At 46.6% G+C, this 19,752-nt stretch overlaps 1 protein-coding gene across 8 annotated transcripts in view; it reads left to right on the top strand.

The window, feature by feature from the left end:
• Positions 1-19,752, top strand: part of LOC135103467 (cytohesin-1-like) — a 213,120-nt gene that overhangs the window by 190,767 nt on the left and 2,601 nt on the right. For 7 of the 8 annotated variants that reach the window (XM_064009802.1, XM_064009803.1, XM_064009797.1 and 4 more), the window contains 5 exons: positions 7,006-7,070; positions 15,214-15,329; positions 17,484-17,634; positions 18,233-18,494; positions 19,407-19,637. In XM_064009802.1, the coding sequence (XP_063865872.1) occupies positions 7,006-7,070; positions 15,214-15,329; positions 17,484-17,634; positions 18,233-18,494; positions 19,407-19,637 (825 nt within the window). Of the gene's footprint in view, positions 1-996; positions 1,671-7,005; positions 7,071-15,213; positions 15,330-17,483; positions 17,635-18,232; positions 18,495-19,406; positions 19,638-19,752 lie in introns of all 8 variants that reach the window. The other variant, XM_064009796.1, reaches the window with a different exon arrangement.

Here is a 19,752-nt window from a genome sequence, read left to right as displayed (position 1 = left end):
CTTCTTCTTCTTCTTCTTCTTCTTCTTCTTCTTCTTCTTCTTCTTCTTCTTCTTCTTCTTCTTCTTCTTCTTCTTCTTCTTCTTCTTCTTCTTCTTCTTCTTCTTCTTCTTCTTCTTCTTCTTCTTCTTCTTCTTCTTCTTCTTCTTCTTCTTCTTCTTCTTCTTCTTCTTCTTCTTCTTCTTCTTCTTCTTCTTCTTCTTCTTCTTCTTCTTGCCCCTTTTTTCTCGCTGTCAGAGTAGGACGGAAGGAAGGAAGGATGGGAAGAGGGGCTAGTAGGACGCTTAGTTATCACCTCCACGAATAACACGCACCGCCTAGCATCCTGTTGACGTAAGGAAAGTGAGAAGTCCTGAGGAAACGTTACAGTGTCCCTGGGCAGTGTGGGGTGAGAGCGCCTAGTGTGTTTACTGGTGTAGCAGTCGCTCGAGGTGTTGCTGGAGTGAGAAGTGGTGTTGAGGAAGTGGCTTGTTTGTAAGTGGTGTCTGGAGTGGCTGTCGGCGTGGTGTCAGAGGTGGCGTGATGCTAATGCAGGGAAGGATGCTTGAATAGCGGCGTGTAAAGTGGTGCTCGCTACGTAGATGAAGTGTGCCTGGTGGTGGTGGTGGTGGTGGTGGTGTCAGGCTGTGTCAGTGCTCCGGAGTGTAGTGGTGGGGGTGAGGAGGGAAGATTAGGGTGTACAGGGTAGGTAGTTCGTGTGTCAGGTTGTAAAAGGTGTTGTTGGAGTGACGTGACGAGGGTGTGGAGTGTAGACGTGTGTGGTGGAGCCGTGTCGCCTCGCTGTAATGGTTTCCTTAGCGCTGCGTCAGGAGTTTTAACACTGTGCTCTCTGAACCGAAGTGTTTTGTTGTGGTTCGCACCGGACGACGGACTCCGGAACGCCTGGGACTTTGTGTTTGTGTCGCGGAGGAAGTGGGAGAAAAGTGAATGTGTGTTTGTGCGTTTTGAGGCGGAAAACACTAACGGAAAGGATACGTAACACAAACTCTTTTTTGCAGGCTTTGCGAAGAGTTGGCAAAGGAAAAAAAAAATATATATATATATAGATATATATATATATATAGAAAGTGACTGTGTTGTTCCCGGCAAGTGTGAAAAAAAGAATATCTGTAAGCTGTTTTATAACTTCGGACGTGCCGCATGTTCTTCGCTCGGAGTTGAGTCTCGCGGCAGGGAGGGAGCGTGGCACCTGAGAGGATCGTGACAGGGAGACAAGCAGCGCTCCTTTGGCCAGTGCCAGACACAGGAGGCGAGGAATCGTCACTCGCAGATCCATTGGTGTCAGTGGGGCCCCGCCAGCGAGGGGGCATGGTGGGCAGGCAGGGGCGCCACCATGTACCGCGCATGGGCGTGGCGGGCGGTGCAGTGTATCACGTGCACGTGGGCAGCAGAGGACGAGAAGGGCGAGGAGGACGCCCTCAGCTGGTGTGAGTGTGGGTGGTGGCGCGCATGGACGTGCCTGGAAGCCAGACGGTCGCGCCCTTTGTCCCACTCGTGGCACCATGAGAGCCGCCTGCAGCTGGGCATACACGAGCACGTCCCGGACGACCACCATGGTCTCGCCTTCGACCACTCCCCCGATCACTTGTACAAGGGGGAGCACCTGGGCCTGCAGCCTTCCCTGGCCCTGCACCACGTCACCAGCAGCAGCACCAGCTCCAGCAGCCTACAGGTAATGGAACGAAAAGGGAAAAAAGTCAGCAACGTGTTAGGGATGCCGGAAAATCAAACTACCGAGCATTTTCTTTGATGTACTTTCGCGTCACGGTTTAATGGATGGGGTTCGGGATGCGTAGGGGAGCAATGCAGCGGATCGGGGTCACAACCTCGCCGGCGTACTAAGCCGTTGCGCTCAATTTCGGTTAGCGTTGTTTGGTTGGACGTGCCAGCACACTTAGCGGCATTCGACTGTGGGTAACGAGCATGTTTACCGAGTCTCGGCGCGGCGACGGCTGGTGATTAGTGCGTGTAATTACCGGCCGTGGAAGTGCAGGGAGAGCTGCCGCAGCCTCCGCCACGCCGCACGCTGAGTGTGTGATTGTATGCTATTATGCACGGCTGAGAGGGAGAGGGAGAGATGGAATGATGTAGACTCTCTCTCTCTCTCTCTCTCTCTCTCTCTCTCTCTCTCTCTCTCTCTCTCTCTCTCTCTCTCTCTCTCTCTCTCTCTCTCTCTCTCTCTCTCTCTCTCTCTCTCTCTCTCTCTCTCTCTCTCTCTCTTCCTGTGTGTGTGTGTGTGTGTGTGTGTGTGTGTGTGTGTGTGTGTGTGTGTGTGTGTGTGTGTGTGTGTGTGTGTGTGTGTTTGTTTTCTCGCGGCTCCCAAGGTCACGTCTCTATACCTATCCCCCATAATACCTCACCTGATGCCTCTCTCTCTCTCTCTCTCTCTCTCTCTCTCTCTCTCTCTCTCTCTCTCTCTCTCTCTCTCTCTCTCTCTCTCTCTCTCTCTCTCTCTCTCTCTCTCTCTCTCTCTCTCTCTCTCTCTCTCTCTCTCTCTCTCTCTCTCCTAACAACTTTACCAGGAGAAACAAAAAACGAAAAACCAGTATACCTTGAGACGTTTAATGGATTCATCAGTGAAAGTTTGTCCCCACAACTGGCGAAAGATGGAATAAGTTAGTTAGGTAGACTGTCTCCCCGCGCGCCTGTCCTTACCTGAGTATTTCTGTCAGCGTTGTTTTGAGGGACGGGGTGGAGGGAGGTGGAGTGCGGTGGAGTAGTGGGGGAGAAGGGGAAGGTAGAAATGTTGGGGGAGAGTAAGGCGAAGGGAATGTTTTTGGGTGTGGTAGTGGAGGTTGGGGAAGGTGGAGGATTTCTAGTGGAGGTTTTATAGTGGAGGTTGTAGTGGAGGTTGTAGTGGAGGTTGGGGGAGGTGGAGGATTTGTAGTGGTGGTGTGGAGGCAGGACGAGTTAACCTGCCCTTGTACCTGTACCTGTGTGTGTGATCTGGTTACTCTCCTGTGCAGCAGTCCAATACTACACAGCACGTCTGTTTGAGGACTGTAATGCGACGCCCCGAGTCATGTTACTATGTGTACCAGGGACGGAACTGGTCAGAGAGAGAGAGAGAGAGAGAGAGAGAGAGAGAGAGAGAGAGAGAGAGGCATTGGCAGGTATTTCCCTTACTGCCTGCCTCTCCCTTTCTGCTCACTTCGGCATGCAGCAGGACGCTTCTTTCCCCCTTCCCCCAACCCTCTCTTCCTAACCTTGTTCCCTCCTGCCCTTGCCTAGTACCCCCGTGAAGCAGGCGGCAGGTTAGTGGGGGTAAGGGGGGCGGCGACCCAGAGCTGCTGCCGCCGACACCCGCCGCTCAGCTAGCAAGAAAAGCCCCGCAGAGATTGTGCTTCCGGAACTTTCAAGTGAGGCTTCGGCGCGTGCTTCGAGGAGCTGACCTTTCGATCCCACTTTTGCATACCCCCTCCGTCTCCCCCTGCTCCTTTCTTCTCCCCTTCCCTCCCCACCTCACTCTCTTTCTCTTCTCCTCCACTGCACTCCGTCTTTGCTCCCTCCTCTCGTCTCTCCTGAGTCTAGCGAAGCCACAGACACCTTGCAGCTTCTTGAAGTAGATCCTCTCTTCTAGTGTTACTTTCTCGCCGGGGGGATGATGGTGCCTCGTGAAGTACTGCTTTGGGGGCTTTCCGTGCTCACACACACACACACACACACACACACACACACACACACACACACACAGCTAGTTAACTCAGTGGGAACATCCTCACCTGTCACATAAGCAGGCTGAGGTTTGTGCTTGCCTACTGTAGGTGTAAAAGTTTTCATTGAGCAGCGAGCAGTTAGTGCCCGCCTTGAGCAAGAGGATGATGGGGAGCGGCATGTGACAGGTCCATACACCGGACTGTGCGAGGTGAAGCTGCCCATCAAGAGTTCAAGTAATGCTCAGGACCGGGATGCTAAATTATACACACACACACACACACACACACACACACACACACACACACACACACACACACACACACACACACACACACACACACACACACACACACACACACACACACACACACACACACACACACACACACACACACACACACACACACACACACACACACACACACAACATATCCTGTAAGTCATGTTGGAGTGAGGCGGGGACAAGTACCCTTCACCAGCACGTCACCGTGACGTCACCACGGCCATCCCGCACCGCAACGCCGATAAGATACGTGCCGGAGCGCTGGGCGGGATGGTTGGAGGGCAGGAAAGTCACAGAGCTTGAGGGTTGCGCTGCCCCGCGTCCATTGAAGGCTGCCAGCGTTCTCCGGAAGTGCGGCTGAACGTGCGGTGGAAATGTCCCCCCGGGCGCCGTGGGCTGAGGGCGCGGCGGGCGATATGTGGCCTTGGCGCCTCACACGCCCACTTATGTAATCTGATGTGTCTCGCATTGTGTCCTCTTAATAACAACAAGGAAGATTGACCTTAACTGTTGGCTGAAAGATGGAAGGATATCTTTGACTAGTTAATAGTGTAAGATAGAGTCTGTGTGTGTATGTGTGCGTGTGTGTGCGTTGGCGTTCCTCAGTAGTAAACACGTCTCGCCTGTTGACGTCACGCTGATGATCGTAAACCTGAATGCCATTCCTGTTTTGTGTTCACTGCTCGCGGCGTTCCTGCCTCGCGCCACCTGACGTAACCAATCCCGCGGCCCTGATAACACACAACACACCGCAGCACACCGCCCTCACCATTACACCCTCCCGGACACCACACATCACTGACACACACACACACACACACACACACACACACACACACACACACACACACACACACACACACACACACACACACACACACACACACACACACACGAGAAAGAAAAGGGTCCCGGGAATCTTAAGTGTTAGTTCTCTTGAGGGTAATAAAAAAAGACGAAACGAAGCGGAGGAAATCCCCAGTACGGCGGTGAAACAGGTAAATCTTGCACTGGGGACCTGCGCTCAGGTAACACGAGGAGGCATGATTCCCTACGAGGCGTCATGCAGGAGTGGAGAAGAGACCCTTGTTTGTTTATGAAGACTCAGGATAGTTGATAGGTTGAGATGGATGAAGGGATGGAGTGTACAGATGATAAGGCAGCAGGTGTAGGCGGAGTGATAACATCGGTGTGATAACAAGCTCTCCCCCCCCCCCACACACACCTCCCACCATCTCCATGCGTCCAGTCAGCATGAAGACCCCGTCCAGAATGACAGCGGTTTTCTACGTGGTGGGGTATAGTGCTGAGGTGTGGTGGTGGTGGTGGTGCTTGTGTGTGGTGATGTGATGAGTGGTAGTGGTGGTACTGTTGGTGGTGCAGGTGAGGACTGGATCAGGTGGTGAGAGCCAGGTAAAGGTTCACACGCTATGAAAAAAGACAAGGAAAGAAAAAAATACCAAGAAAAGTCAATACCACCATTACTACTGACAACAACAACAACATCAACAACAACAACAACCAGTACTACTACTACTTACACAACATTTTATTTTATTACCACCACACCACAACAACCACCACGTGTGCTACTAGTGGCGGTGTGAGTGGTGGTGTTCCCCGCCGCGGGTTGGGTCGTGACGGCGGGAAGGGGGCACGAAAGAAGGAGATTAAAGAATGACGACCCGCTGGAGTGTCTTGTACTAATCGGCCACGTTTGACCTCCGGATTGTTTCGTAAAGTGCCGTCTTCCTCCCGCGGCAGTGCTACGTGGCTTCCCGGACTGTCAATGAGGGTTTAGTAGCACACCTTTCCCCTCCACCCCCTTCCACCCCGACCCCTCGTTCACCTGTCTCCCTCTCTACATTTTTTTTCCCTGTACTCTCTCTTCTTCCTTCCGCATCAACATTTCCTTGCAATAACATTCCTTTTCTCTACTTTATTCCCTGTTTTTTTTTCACCTGTCTTCTTCTTCTTCCCAACATCTTTCCTCCCTCGTTCACCTGTTTCTTCTACCTCCGAATCTTTCCTCTGTATTCCTCCTCTCTCATCAACATTTTCCTTTTTCCTTTCCTTGCATTAACACGCCTTTACTCTCCTCTACCCTCCCTCTTTTACCTGTCGCCTCCTCCCCGCCATCTTTTCTCCATACTCTCCTCTCTTCCCATCAACATTCTCACCCCTCTGCCCCTTTCCTTGCGCTGTGTTTACCCTTTCCCCCTTACACCTGTTTCTCTTTCCACCCCATCCCTTTTCTCTCTGACATCTTCTCCCCTTTCTCCCCGTCTCTTCCCATCAAAATTCCCACCTCCATTCCCCTTTCCTTGCCCTCCATTTCCCTTTCCCGTCTCCCCCATAAAGCGAAGGCGCGCCGTCATTGACATTTCTTCCCCCTCTTTTGAGAATTTCCCGTCGATCCAGCGCTGTGGTGGTAAATAAACATTGTGGCTGCGTGCTTACTGTGCCGGGTGACTGTGGTGGCGATGGTGGTGGTGGTGGTGGTGGTGGTGGTGAAGGTTGTGATTTGTCAAGTAAACAGCTTCAGTATTTGCTTTACTTATCTCATTAACTCCGTCGCTTCTCCTTTCTCCTTCCCTCCCTGTTCCTCTCCTCCTCCTCCTCCTCCTCCTCCTCCTCCTCTCTCCCTCCCTCCCTCCCTCCCTCCCTCAGCCGCCCCTTAACACCTTTCTCTTTCCTCCATCTCTCTCCTCCTGCTTGTGCTGCTGTTCCTCCTTTCCCCCAGCCTCCACCTCACACCTGCCGTCACAGTTGGGAGGGGTTATAGAGGTGCGTCACTGTTGAATATTCACCCCTCCCTCTCTTCCTTCTCCCTTTCCTCCGGCGACTCATGAAATGCTGCTCTTTCTTCACCTCCATCTGACTGTATAAATTTTGTGTATCAGTGGTAGAGAGAGAGAGAGAGAGAGAGAGAGAGAGAGAGAGAGAGAGAGAGAGAGAGAGAGAGAGAGAGAGAGAGAGAGAGAGAGAGAGAAAGGAATGTGTTATTGCGTTTTATTGATGTTTATTATGATGTGTGATGATTAACCTTCGTGTTTCTTGCTTCCAGACGCTCAAAGATGAGATGGCGGAGGTCACCGCGGAGATGGAGGCGCTGGACACGGGGGAAGACAGGTGAGTCCCTCCTTACCTCCACTTCACTCCACTCCTTCCACTCGTGCATCTCCTTCCACCTCACTCCTGCAATTCCCTCCACCTCCACTCCTTCCTCTCATTCCCTACATTTTCTTCTTTTCTTCCATTTCGTCCACCTCTCTTCTTCCCTCGAGCTATTCTTCACACTTCTCTTACACTCTTCTCGCCCTCGCCTTTTCCTTTCCACGGCGCCATGTGATCTTGTTAATGTGGCGCTTCATTTTAATTAGTCAAATAATTAATCAGTCTATCAGTCATTCTTTTTCTCTTTTATAATTCCGACTCTCTCTCTCTCTCTCTCTCTCTCTCTCTCTCTCTCTCTCTCTCTCTCTCTCTCTCTCTCTCTCTCTCTCCTCTCTCTCTCGTCTCTCTCCTCTCTCTCTCTCTCCTCTCTCTCTCATCTCTCTCTCTCTCTTCCTCTTCCTTCAACATAACATCCATAACACACCACTAGTACACTTCCTCTTTCCCTCCCTGCCTCCCTCCCTCTCTCCCTCACTCTACCTCCCCTCTCCCTCCAGCACTCACATACCTCCACAGACCACCACCACCACCACCACCACCATGACGAAAGCCACAACACTCGCGCACCGCTTACACCAACACAAAACAGAAACACTGGTGGTGGGGCGACACTCTGGCACGCAAATAATACACATTGTCACTTAGGACCGCATTCTGAAACACCTCTGCGTCTCTAGTTTAAGTTACACTGGTCTTTAAGGGTGTTTCTGTAATTCTAGTGACAGATTAACAAGATATCTACATTATTGACCGGAGAAACACTCGTGAGAACCTGGCTCGTCTTCTCTTTGGCCTTCGAAAATAGTCGTGGTGAGACAGTAGTGTTTCTAAATACAGGCCTTAAGCTTCTGTTCTTCCCCCTCGTTGTCTTTGTCTCATCCATCCAGAGAGAGAGATACGTGTAGACTTTTCTCTCCCTTACATCGTAAAAAAACAGGAATAGGAGGATGGTTTTACTAAGTATTTCAATTAGTGTATGATTCGTACGTACTTAATAGCCTGTTTGATTCCACTGCCACTAAAAGCAAATTATGTTGTTGTGGAGTAAATGACGAGCGTGTTAAGAGGAGAAATAGAGGAGGTGGAGTGAGTGAAGTGGAGAGGAGATGTGAGGTGACATGTATTAGAAGAGCCATTAACTTAATCTGTCGAAAGTATCAGATGAGAGAGAGAGAGAGAGAGAGAGAGAGAGAGAGAGAGAGAGAGAGAGAGAGAGGAGAGAGAGAGAGAGAGGAGAGAGAGAGAGTCAGCCAGCCAGCCAGACAGCCAGCCAGTCAGTCAGTCAGTCAGTTAGTTCCATTACGTTATTTAGTTGAGAATTTAGTGTCTCGTTGCTTACCTTCCCAACGGTGGTGACAGTGGTGGTAGTAGTAGTAGTAGTAGTAGTAGTAGTAGTAGTAGTAGTAGTAATAGTGGTGGTGGTGGTGGTGGTGTCAGTGTCTTATAAAGCTCATCCACCTTAGTACGAGTATGCCCTCATAAACCTGAACCTTACGACATACCGGGAAATTCCCCACTCCCTCCTCCTTTTCCTCCTTCCCCTCTTCATGTCTCTCTTCCTCCCCCTGCGTCTTCTCCTCCCTTCCTCTCCCTGCCCCCTCCTTACAGTAGCCAGAACTAGAGGCAGGAACATTCCAACATGCCCTCCTCCTCCTCCTCCTCCTCCTCCTCCTCCTCCTTCTCCTCCTCCTCCTCCTGATCTTAATTTATTTTTTCTGTCATCATCACCACCTTGTTATCTCCACATTCTTGCCTCATCCTTATCTCGTGTTCTGTTTACATAATATTTGGTTTTACTTTCTTCCTTTACCTCATTCCTCTTTCTTTGTCATTGTCTGTTGTATTACTTATCCTTTTATCTACTGCTCCACCTCTCTTCGCTCTCCTCAATTATTTCTTCCTCCTCTCCTTCCTCACCCTTTTTTTTTTTCTCTCTCTTCTGTTCCACTCTTTCCTTTTCCACCCCTCCTCTCTTTTATTTTTATCTTTGTTGCCTTCTTTTCCTCCTGTAAGTGAGTTTCCGTGCAGCCAATGCCGAGGGAGGAAAGGAAGAGAAGAGGGAGAAGGAGAGGGAGAGGAAGAGAACGAGGAATAGAACTTAGTGGTTTCCCCGTTCACTTTTTGCTCGATAACAGTAGGCCTATCCGAACCCACAGCCTAGACCTACTACTACTACTACTACTACTACTACTACTACTACTACTACTACTACTATACTACTACTACTACTACTACTACTACTACTACTACTACTACTACTACTGATATTTTAGATGTTTGTCAGATCGTCTCTTTTCACGAATCATTACAAGGCCCTGCTACATTTAAGGGTAAGGGAGGAAGGGAGAAGAGAGAAGGTATGGAAGGGTGGTGTAAAGTGAGCAGGTAGAATGATAGAGGAGGGAGGGGTGTGATTACAAAGATTAGGGTAGACAGGCGAGCAGGGAGTGATAACGAGGTATGAGAGGATAGGAGGAGTGGGAGGAGGGCTGTATTAAATTGCCGCCAGCTTGCCATACCCCCCAGTCCCTACACTAACACCCCAATCTCCTCTCACCACCCCCGCCCCTACACAATCACCGCCCCTCCCATGTTAGGTCGTGTGCCGCAGTCAAGTGTTGGGGGCGCTGACGTGGTGGGGATGAGGGGGTGAGGGGTGAGTGCCTCTTGGGTGTCCTCGTTTCTGCTCCCTGGGTACTATCTGGAGAAAACAAGTGTAGGATTAAAGTAAGAGGCTGGCCACCCCACACCTCCGCATCCTCCGCCTTGTTATTTTGTTTCGTGCAGAGGAACAATGGCCAATGTAGGACGCCAGCTGGTCCATACGAGGGAGGACACACACGCACACACACACACACACCGGATGCCCCTTCCCCTCGTGCTGCAGCGAGGTAACAGAACAGGCGCGCACTGATCAGGGCAGGCAGGGGCCGGTGCAAATACAGCCTCTTTCCCTTCATTGTATCTCACAGCCAGCACGTAAATGACCCCTTGTCCTCCTTCCTTTCTTCCCTCTCCCCGCGCATCGCAACCCTCGCCGGAAAGAGTGTAAATGTAACGACTCGTTCATTTCAGCACCTCAGTTTCACCTCATAACATTTCCGCATTTAAACAATTCTTCCTAGCAGTTTACGCATTTGCAACTGATCCTTGACTAAGACGTTAAGTAAACACGACGCACTCACTTCAGCACCTCATTGTCACTTCAATTACTGTTAATGCCTTTAAAGATTCTCCATCCCGACAAATTACGTATTTTCTACCTGATCCTTGAGTAAACCGTTATATAAATACCACCTCCAGTCACAGTCAGCGCCACGTTGCCATTAAAGAATATCAGACAATTAGTCAGTCAGTCAAGGCGAGTGTCAGGCAGCCTGGGATGAGTGCCAGGGGGCAACGCGACGCCCTGGCGACGCGGAGTGCCAGTGCCAACCACCGCTGCCTGCCTTGTGTTGCCGAGCGGGGAGTGGGCGGCGGCGGCGGGTGTGTGGGGCGTGACGGGCCTTGCTGTTGAGCTGAAGTGGTATTGGGTTGTTGTGTGACGCTGGTTGGCGGTGTCGGGGTGGGTTGGGTACTGGCGGGGCGTAGAGTGGGCCGAGCTGGGACTGTGGGAAACTATTAGGGTGAGAGAGATGGGAGGGAAGGAGGAAGGGAGGGAGGCTGCTGCTCGTCTGTTATGGGACAAGTGGACCTAAACCGTGATTGTGCCTAGGAACTCTACAATATTTCAATAATACAATAATACAAACCTGCAGCGTCCTAGTTATCGGGCACCACCACTTCACCCCGCTAAGAGCCATTCATTGAGCATCATAGAAACTGATCCTCGCGACACACACACACACACACACACACACACACACACACACACACACACACACACACACACACACACACACACACACACACACACACACACACACACACACACACACACGGGACATCATACTCCCACCAATAAATAACTTACTCTTGAGAAAACAAATAGCAGACATTTACCATACAATTCACTCTTTTACTTATCTGCTGTCCTTGTGCTTCTTAACTGACACACTTCACTCGCCTCCCTTGACTCGAGACAAAGCAGGGGACAGGAGAGGCGTAAGGAGGTGTGAGAAGGAACAGAACGATGTGGGAAGGAGATAGGAAATGGTAAGGTTGGAAAAAATAGTATGGAAAGGAAAGGAAAGGAAAGGAGAGATACTATAGAGAAAAGAAGACAAGCAAAGGAAGAAGAAATGGGGATGAGATAGAGGAAGGAAAGGAAACGGAGAAAAGATAGTATAGGGAATAGGAAGACAAACAAAGGAAGAAGAAATGAGATAGAGATGAAAGAATGAAAAGAATGACACTGATCACCTGGGGGTCACTCCGCTAGTCCCAGTTCTTGCCTGCACGTCTTTCCCGTTACCTCTGATACCTGACGGTGACGCGGCCGCGGGAGGGAGGGAGGCAGACAGGCAGACAGGCAGACAGACACAGATGAGGCCATCCGTCACAGCAGCCTCGCTTCACTCTAGACGCCTTAGAAAGAATCCTTCAAATATAGCCATTTTCTGTGACTTCCTCATCCCGATGTAACACTGTCATGCGTGTTTGTTTGTTTGTTGGTTGGTTGGTTGTTTGGTTTGTGAGTGCTGGTGGTGTTGGATAGATGGTGCTTTGGGTGTTAGAGAAGATAGGAATGCTTGTGTGTGTGTGTGTGTGTGTGTGTGTGTGTGTGTGTGTGTGTTGTGCGCGCGTGCGTGCCTGTCTTTATCTGTGTTTTGTACAAGTTGTTCAGGATGAGCTGCAGGAATCGGGTGACGCTAACAGTGATGATGATGGTGATGGTGGTGGTGGTGATGGCGGTGATGGTGATGATAGAGGAGATGAGATGGAGGGTCTTCGGGATGCGGGCTCCCCTCACCGCATCTTTGCCTCTGCCTCTCAGCCCGGCCATTGCACACTTTTTCTTTCTTTTATTTTACCATTGTGCTTTGTTTCTTGATTTCTTCTCTTAAAAAGATCGATTCCATCTTTCACTGACATGTTGACTGACGTAAGCGGAAGCTACAAGAAAAGACAAACATTAGGAAAAGAATATGACCTCTTATTTTTACCTTCTTTATGTACTTTCGTTTCTTGCGACTTCTTGCGTCATTATTTAAAAGGTAAATAGAATTCAGGAAAGTGGAATTACATGTAAGTGTCAAGAAAACAAAAGTAGGTAAAGATTAAAGGAAATAAAAGCAAAACAAGGTAAAAAATAACGGAAATGAAAAGTGGGGATATTGTTTTTCATGTTAAGAGAAAATCAAGGAAAACTGGGATAAAAAAAAATACCGGGAAATTGAAAGCAGGAATAGACTTGACAGGAAGGAACGTAAAGAGAAGAAAATAGCAAATGAAAATAGAAATACATTTTCTTTGTTAAGAGAAAAAAAAATGAAGTAGGAATAGTTTTGACATCAAAGAGAGAAAGGAAAAAAAGTTAATATGTACAGTACAATAGAATAAAAAAAAAAAAAACGTATTGAAAATCGCTGTACTTAAAATGGAAATGATGACAGACACACGTCACCAACACCACTACCACCACCACCACATCCTGCCTTCTTAAAAAAAAACTCCCGGAAAAGAATGACAGGCGCTGACTTTACTTCCCTTGCTTTAACTCGCCTCGCCTCGCCTCGCCTCGCCTCGACTTCGTTATTAGAATGGAAGGCCTTGATTTAACGAAGGGGATTCTGAGGGAGACTATCTGGGACGACGCGAAGTGAATGTAGTATCGTCGGTCGTTCCTTGAAGTGAGTCAGCAGCGGCGCGGCGGCCTGCTGGCGTTCACCCGGTTCACACGTTTTCTTGCCTCACTTCACCCGCACTGCCCGCGACCCATTGCTGACCTAACCAATGCCCTGAGCGTCTATGGATGAAGGGGCGACGTTGGGTTATGGGTAAAAGGAAGGAAAAAATGAACAGTGTAGGAGGGATATGACGTGGCAAGCGATAAAGGTCAAAAGGAGAAAGGAGGAGGGAGAGGAGAAGGTGGAGGGACGAGGAGGGGGAGGTTTAGTAATGATCAAGCCGCTTCCTGATAATAATGCAGAAGTAGAAGAAAAAGAAGAAAAAAAGAAGTGGAGGAAGAAGACGGAATCACAAACCACGGGACTCGCTAAACGCGGAAGAAAACGGGATATCATACTCGTTGGAGAGGAAATGGTGCAGTAAAATCCAAGCCACTCTGAAGGAAACTGTACGATAAAAAAAAAAAAAAAAAATAAAGAAAAAAGAAAATACAGTTCACTAGTGTCTTGTAATATCAAAGAAAACGGGAACACTCACTTCTAGACATCTTAACCTTAGGAAGGGAGACGACGATGACAAATAAGGTTCAATATTCCCATTGAACTTAGAGGGAATGGTTGAACTGCTTTGGCGCCACAGCAGTGAGGTCATAAGGCGCTCGAGGGAAAAGAGAGGGGGAGGGGGGGATGGTGAAAAGCCGAAAGTGGAATGCAATGCTGAAAACTGAAAGAAAACGTAGAATCGACGCCTCAAAACAGCTGTTCTCGAGATTATCTGAAGCCTTTAAGCCTTTCAGCACCACGGCGTCAGTTTTAATTTATTGTGAAGTACCATTATGATCAAACTCTTCGTAATCAGCGTGTTAGTTGATCTCTCGTGACTCCTCAGGTACAATGATATCTTGACTTAATATGTTCAGACTGACATTGAATAGTTTTCAGAAGCTAGGAGATTGTAATAGTGACTTGGGTAAGGATATAAGTAAACCTTCTTTTTCTGTAATAGTGTAGTAGTGACTGGGGTGGGGGTTATGTTATCAAGTAAACCTTTCTGACTGGTAATGACTGGGGTGAATTAAGGTTAGAGATAAGTAGACCTTCTTTATTCTGTAGTAGTGTAGTAGTGAATGGGATGAGGGTTATGTTATCAAATGAGTCTTTTCCTTCACACTTAGGGTCGACAAACAACAACAATCACTCTTACGTGTTTATGATTAATTACTTGAATTTTCTACACCATAATGGATTCTTTAATAGTATACTCCTTAACCTATGATGGGGCGTTACTTAAGGACTGGGAGAGAGATTTACAAAGAGGCTTTTAACTTTCTATCTCTTCTTCCCATTCTCTTTAACTTCTTCTCTTCTGCTTTTCCACATTTATACCTTCGTTTAATATAACTTTCAGCCTCTCCCGTTTACTGAGCTCTCTCGTCTTGCTAGAGAGAGAGAGAGAGAGAGAGAGAGAGAGAGAGAGAGAGAGAGAGAGAGAGAGAGAGAGAGAGAGAGAGAGAGAGAGAGAGAGAGAGAGAGAGAATTGCCACATAAAGAACGAAATCCAAACTATCGGTCATATAAATTATCGTGTGTGTGTGTGTGTGTGTGTGTGTGTGTGAAAGATGGTGGAAAAGTCACGTTTGTCTTGGGGCCCTGGAGACTTGTTATTGATGTCGCTAGGATACCACCACCACCACCGCCGCCACCACCACCACCACCACCACCACCACCACTACTGTTACCGCAATGCCTTACCTTCACTTCCATTATTACCACCACCACCACCACTACCACCATCACCACCACGATCACCCAAGGCAGTCAGTCATGTATGGGAGGAACGTGTGCTGAACGCGGTGTATACGAGTATTTGGGACTTAATGACACACACACACACACACACACACACACACACACACACACACACACACACACACACACACACGACTCTTATATCCGGTGGTTTTAGCTTTACTCATTCTTATTCATTGTTTATATTCCAGGAAGTCTCTCTCTCTCTCTCTCTCTCTCTCTCTCTCTCTCTCTCTCTCTCTCTCTCTCTCTCTCTCTCTCTCTCTCTCTCTCTCTCTCTCTCTCTCTCTCTCTCTCTCTCAATGCCATCGAGTTTTCCGGATTCTTTTTTAACTTATTATTTTTTCTCAGTAGTAGTAGTAGTAGTAGTAGTAGTAATAGCAGCAGCAGAAGCAGCAACAGCAATAATGGTAGTTATAGTAGTATTGTATTAGCAGTAGTTTAATATTTCTTTTTCTGCTGTTCATGTATTCACGTCGTGTTTTCTTGTCTCTTTGCAGTAAGAACAACCCGAAGAGTAAACAGATGAGCATCGGGAGGAAAAAGTTCAACATGGATCCTAAGAAGGGGATCGAGTACCTCATTGACCACGGCCTCCTGAAGAACACTCCTGATGGTGAGTCCCCTAGAGAAGGAGGAGGAGGAGGAGGGAGGGGGGTGCGGAGGAAACCAACTGATACTGTTATCTTATTTATCCTTACAACATAACTGCTTTGTCACCCTTCACACACACACACACACACACACACACACACACACACACACACACACACACACACACACACACACACACACACACACACACACACACACACACACACACACACACACACACACACACACACACACACACACACACACACACACACACAACTTTTTTAACCATTCATGATTTCTTATGTGATTTTTTCCATGACATGACTTACGAGAGAGAGAGAGAGAGAGAGAGAGAGAGAGAGAGAGAGAGAGAGAGAGAGAGAGAGAGAGAGAGAGAGAGAGTTGTTGTTGTTTCCTCTGAAAAATATACGTGAAAGATAGACGGCGTTTCTGGCCATGTGTTTTGAGGAGGTCGCTGCTTGAATTGAATAAACGGAAGGTATCACTTTGGGGAGGGGGGGAATACATACAGTTGATTGATAGATAACACGAACTAAATCTCCACGACAGCAAAAACACAATAGTAAAAGCACAATGAATGAAAAGACAAGGAAATGAGACCTTTGTGGGACAGTCAAGAGGAGGGAGATAAAGAGATAAGCATCTTAATTACTTGTCTCTTTATCCTCATGTCTCTCCATTACTGTGTGTCTTGTCAGTCGCGTGATGCCTTGAACACATGGAGTAGCGGACATGCTTTGCTCTCACGTGTACATATGAGTGTTTAGGGGAATTCTGGTAAGCGTGTCGTCATCATTTTAGACACCACTGGGCCGCCCGTGTCGTAATGCTTGTGCTGCTGCTAATGTCCTGTGTCTAACTGTCAGCATCACATCGGAAGAAAGAGTTGATTATCGAGTAAATATTCTCTTATCACAGACTGTAGAGCGAACACATGAGTTTGTGAGTAAGCGCTGCGTTCTTTTTTTCTTTTATTTATTTATTTATTTTATTTATTTATTTATTTTTACGTTTTCTACACAAGGTCTTCAGATTATAGCTTCATTAATAATACCGGCCTTGATTCGCTTTCCGGCTCGTTTCTTTGGTGGCATTTGTCAAATTTCACCACAATTGTTTATAACCACTACAGTGTTGGTGAATTCGTAGCCCCGTATACTTTAACATTCAAGCATCCATCTGTTTATGAATTACCTTCAACATGCTTTAGAATATTTTTAGCTTTCAATGTTATTTTCATGGTTCTGGTGATGGTCTCTAAATCAGGTACACACCTTCAACATTCTGCTGGAAGTTTTTGGAATTTTCAAGGTTGTTTTCATGGTTCTGGTGATAATTTAAGGACGGTTTTCCAGTAGTAATGTGGAATCCATGAGAACCTAACCTCTGTGGGCTTTGAAAAATGGTCCTAATGAAAGCTCAGTTTAAATAAGCCTCAAGGTGGTAGCAGTGTGAGATGGTGCGCCCCGCCTTGTGATGAAGAGCCGTCAATCAGGTGGCGACACCCTGGCTTGGCTATCTGGTCGCGGCAAGGGGGAGGGATCGAGGCCTTGGCGGAGCGGCGGCGAGGACGGTCTCTCAGAGGGTTCGGGAATAAGGAGACGGTGACCTAGATTTATAGCTGTTCAACCTTTGCGCCAAGTACTAGATTCACGGCGCCAGGTTAATGAGCTGATTTTATGTATTTTGTTTTGATAGGCGACATGGATACATTGCAGGGGGTAGTCAGGTCTCGTCTCCATGTACTTTGAAGAGGATTTGACTTCATTATGTAGTGACTACATTGCTTGTACTGAGTGAGTGTTAATTAAATGTTTAGCGTGACTGTCTCTGTAATAAGACAAGAGGAGATAAGAATGTGTATAGTTTCATAAATGGAGCAGTAGATGATTGGAAGTGTGTGTGTGTGTGTTTGTGTGTGTGTGTGTGTGTGCAAATAATATACATACATCCAAAGAACAAAATGACCGTTTGGTCCTAAAAAGCTTAACATAATGAACTTCACCCAGTCTATTAAAATACATAAAGATAAATGCTATACATTATACTTACAAGCTCTATTGAATTATACATGCTGACTGTTATAGGTGTAATATCTTCCATCACCATCTGTGCAAATAAAACAGTGTAATATACTTTTGCTTCGTTTCAGACATTGCTCAGTTCCTGTACAAGGGAGAAGGACTCAACAAGACAGCTATCGGGGACTACCTTGGAGAGCGCAATGACTTCAATCAGTCAGTCCTCGATGCATTTGTCTGCCTTCATGACTTTACTGACTTGATACTGGTGCAGGCTCTGAGGTGCGTATCTTGCTGCCTTGATGTTGCAAATTGTGTGTGTGTGTGTGTGTGTGTGTGTGATGTGGTGTCTGAGTTTTTAGACATGCACTTTAGTATTGATATAGTTTAGCATTTATATAGGAATTTCACTACTTCCTATTACTTCCTAAAAAATTATATATATATATATATATATATATATATATATATATATATATATATATATATATATATATATATATATATATATATATATATATATATATATATATATATATATATATATATAATGAAGGTTTATTACTTGTGTCAGATGGATCTTTACATCATTATGCATTAATTTTGAAGTACTATTGTATTCAAATGACTGTGACTTTATATTTTAACTTTCATTCTTCTGGAGATAATGCATGAAAAGTTTATGCAGCATCTTGAAGTTGAATCAGCTTTAGCCTCAGCAAAAGCTCATCACAGTTTGAAATTATAGTTGAATTATTTACAATGGATTTTCATCAGACCAAGAATTATTTGTACTTTTACATGATTTGTAGTTCATCCACTAGAATTAATTGCTTTCAAATCCTTGTCATTAATACCTTTTTATTTTCTAACCCAACAGGCAGTTCCTGTGGAGCTTTCGCTTGCCAGGAGAGGCACAGAAGATTGACAGGATGATGGAGCGCTTTGCCCACCGCTACTGTGAACTCAACCCGTCAATCTTCCAGCACCCGGACACCTGCTTTGTGCTGTCATTTGCCATCATCATGCTGAACACCTCGCTCCACAACCCAGCTGTTAAGGACAAGCAGACCATCGAGCAGTTTATCACCATGAACCGAGGCATTGATAATGGAGATGACCTGCCCAGAGAGCTCCTTGAGGTGAGACCATTGTTACCTTTGCTGAATTCTTAGCCAATAAATATACAAGCAGTAAGTATTTCCATATAGATTGAAGTGATAATGTGCAATTTTATTTTCTGCATGATACCAGGACTTGAAATAAACAGCTCATTGAAACTCCTGACTGATAAAATAGATTTGTGTTGGCAGCACTCATGAAAGCACTATTACTCAGGATTTTTATCATTGATAAGTTCAGCAATACTTTTTTGTGTTTTTTTTTATCAAGATTGAGAAGAAGTGTGTATATCTTGGTAGATAATGGGACTAATTTGTAACTGAGTGAAGGAAAGGTATGAGTAAGCAAGAGAATGAGGTAACGTTTCTAGGAAAATTTGATCATTGTTTCATGGTGCAAGCCTCGTCATTTTCAGTGAAGCAAGCCATCACACAGCTGTTCACCTCCACTTTGCTCTCTTGCAATGCCTTAAATTACATCAAACTACCCTTTGATTGGTTTCCATTAGGTTTAGTGTGCCTGAGATTGTAATAAAGTAATAAAGTAGGTGTTTGTAAAATTTAATTGTAATTGTTTAAAAAATTATGGAAATAAGAGAATTATGAAGAATTACCCAAATACCTACCATGATCAATCACATGTTATTGCAGTAAAGTGCACCCACAGCCTGGCATGAATTAAAATTAGTATTGTCACATGACAACATGTATGTACTTTCTACTTATATAACTGGCTGACATTCCTCATCCGAGGTGTAGCCCAAGACTTACACTCACAGCTGAAGTATTCTTTCAAATCTTAATCTCTGTTTTTAAAATGTCACCATGTATATGCAGGAAATATGGGGGATGCAGACTTTACAATGACTCGGTAGTATTGGTGTATGCAGTGGAAAAGTATGAGATTTTACTTCAATGGTGCCTCCCCCACAGAGCCTTTATGAGAGCATCAAGACAGAGCCCTTCAAGATCCCTGAGGATGATGGCAATGATCTCATGCACACCTTCTTCAACCCGGACCGCGAGGGTTGGCTCATGAAGCAGGGCGGCCGCTACAAGTCCTGGAAGAGGAGGTGGTTCATCCTCAATGATAATTGCCTCTATTACTTTGAGTATACAACAGACAAAGAGCCCAGAGGAATCATTCCACTGGAGAATATCGAGGTATGATCTTTTTTTAAAGATTCTGTTTGGATACAACAGTTTACATAATAATGATGAGGCATAGAGTGCATGGAAGTGCCTATTCATGTTTGTTTTATAATTTTAATTGGCAAGT

The sequence above is a fragment of the Scylla paramamosain genome, chromosome 9 (assembly GCF_035594125.1).
Source record: "Scylla paramamosain isolate STU-SP2022 chromosome 9, ASM3559412v1, whole genome shotgun sequence".
Taxonomy (NCBI): Eukaryota; Metazoa; Arthropoda; class Malacostraca; order Decapoda; family Portunidae; genus Scylla; species Scylla paramamosain.
Note: the sequence above shows the minus strand (reverse complement) of the source record. Positions and strands in the feature narration are given on the sequence as shown.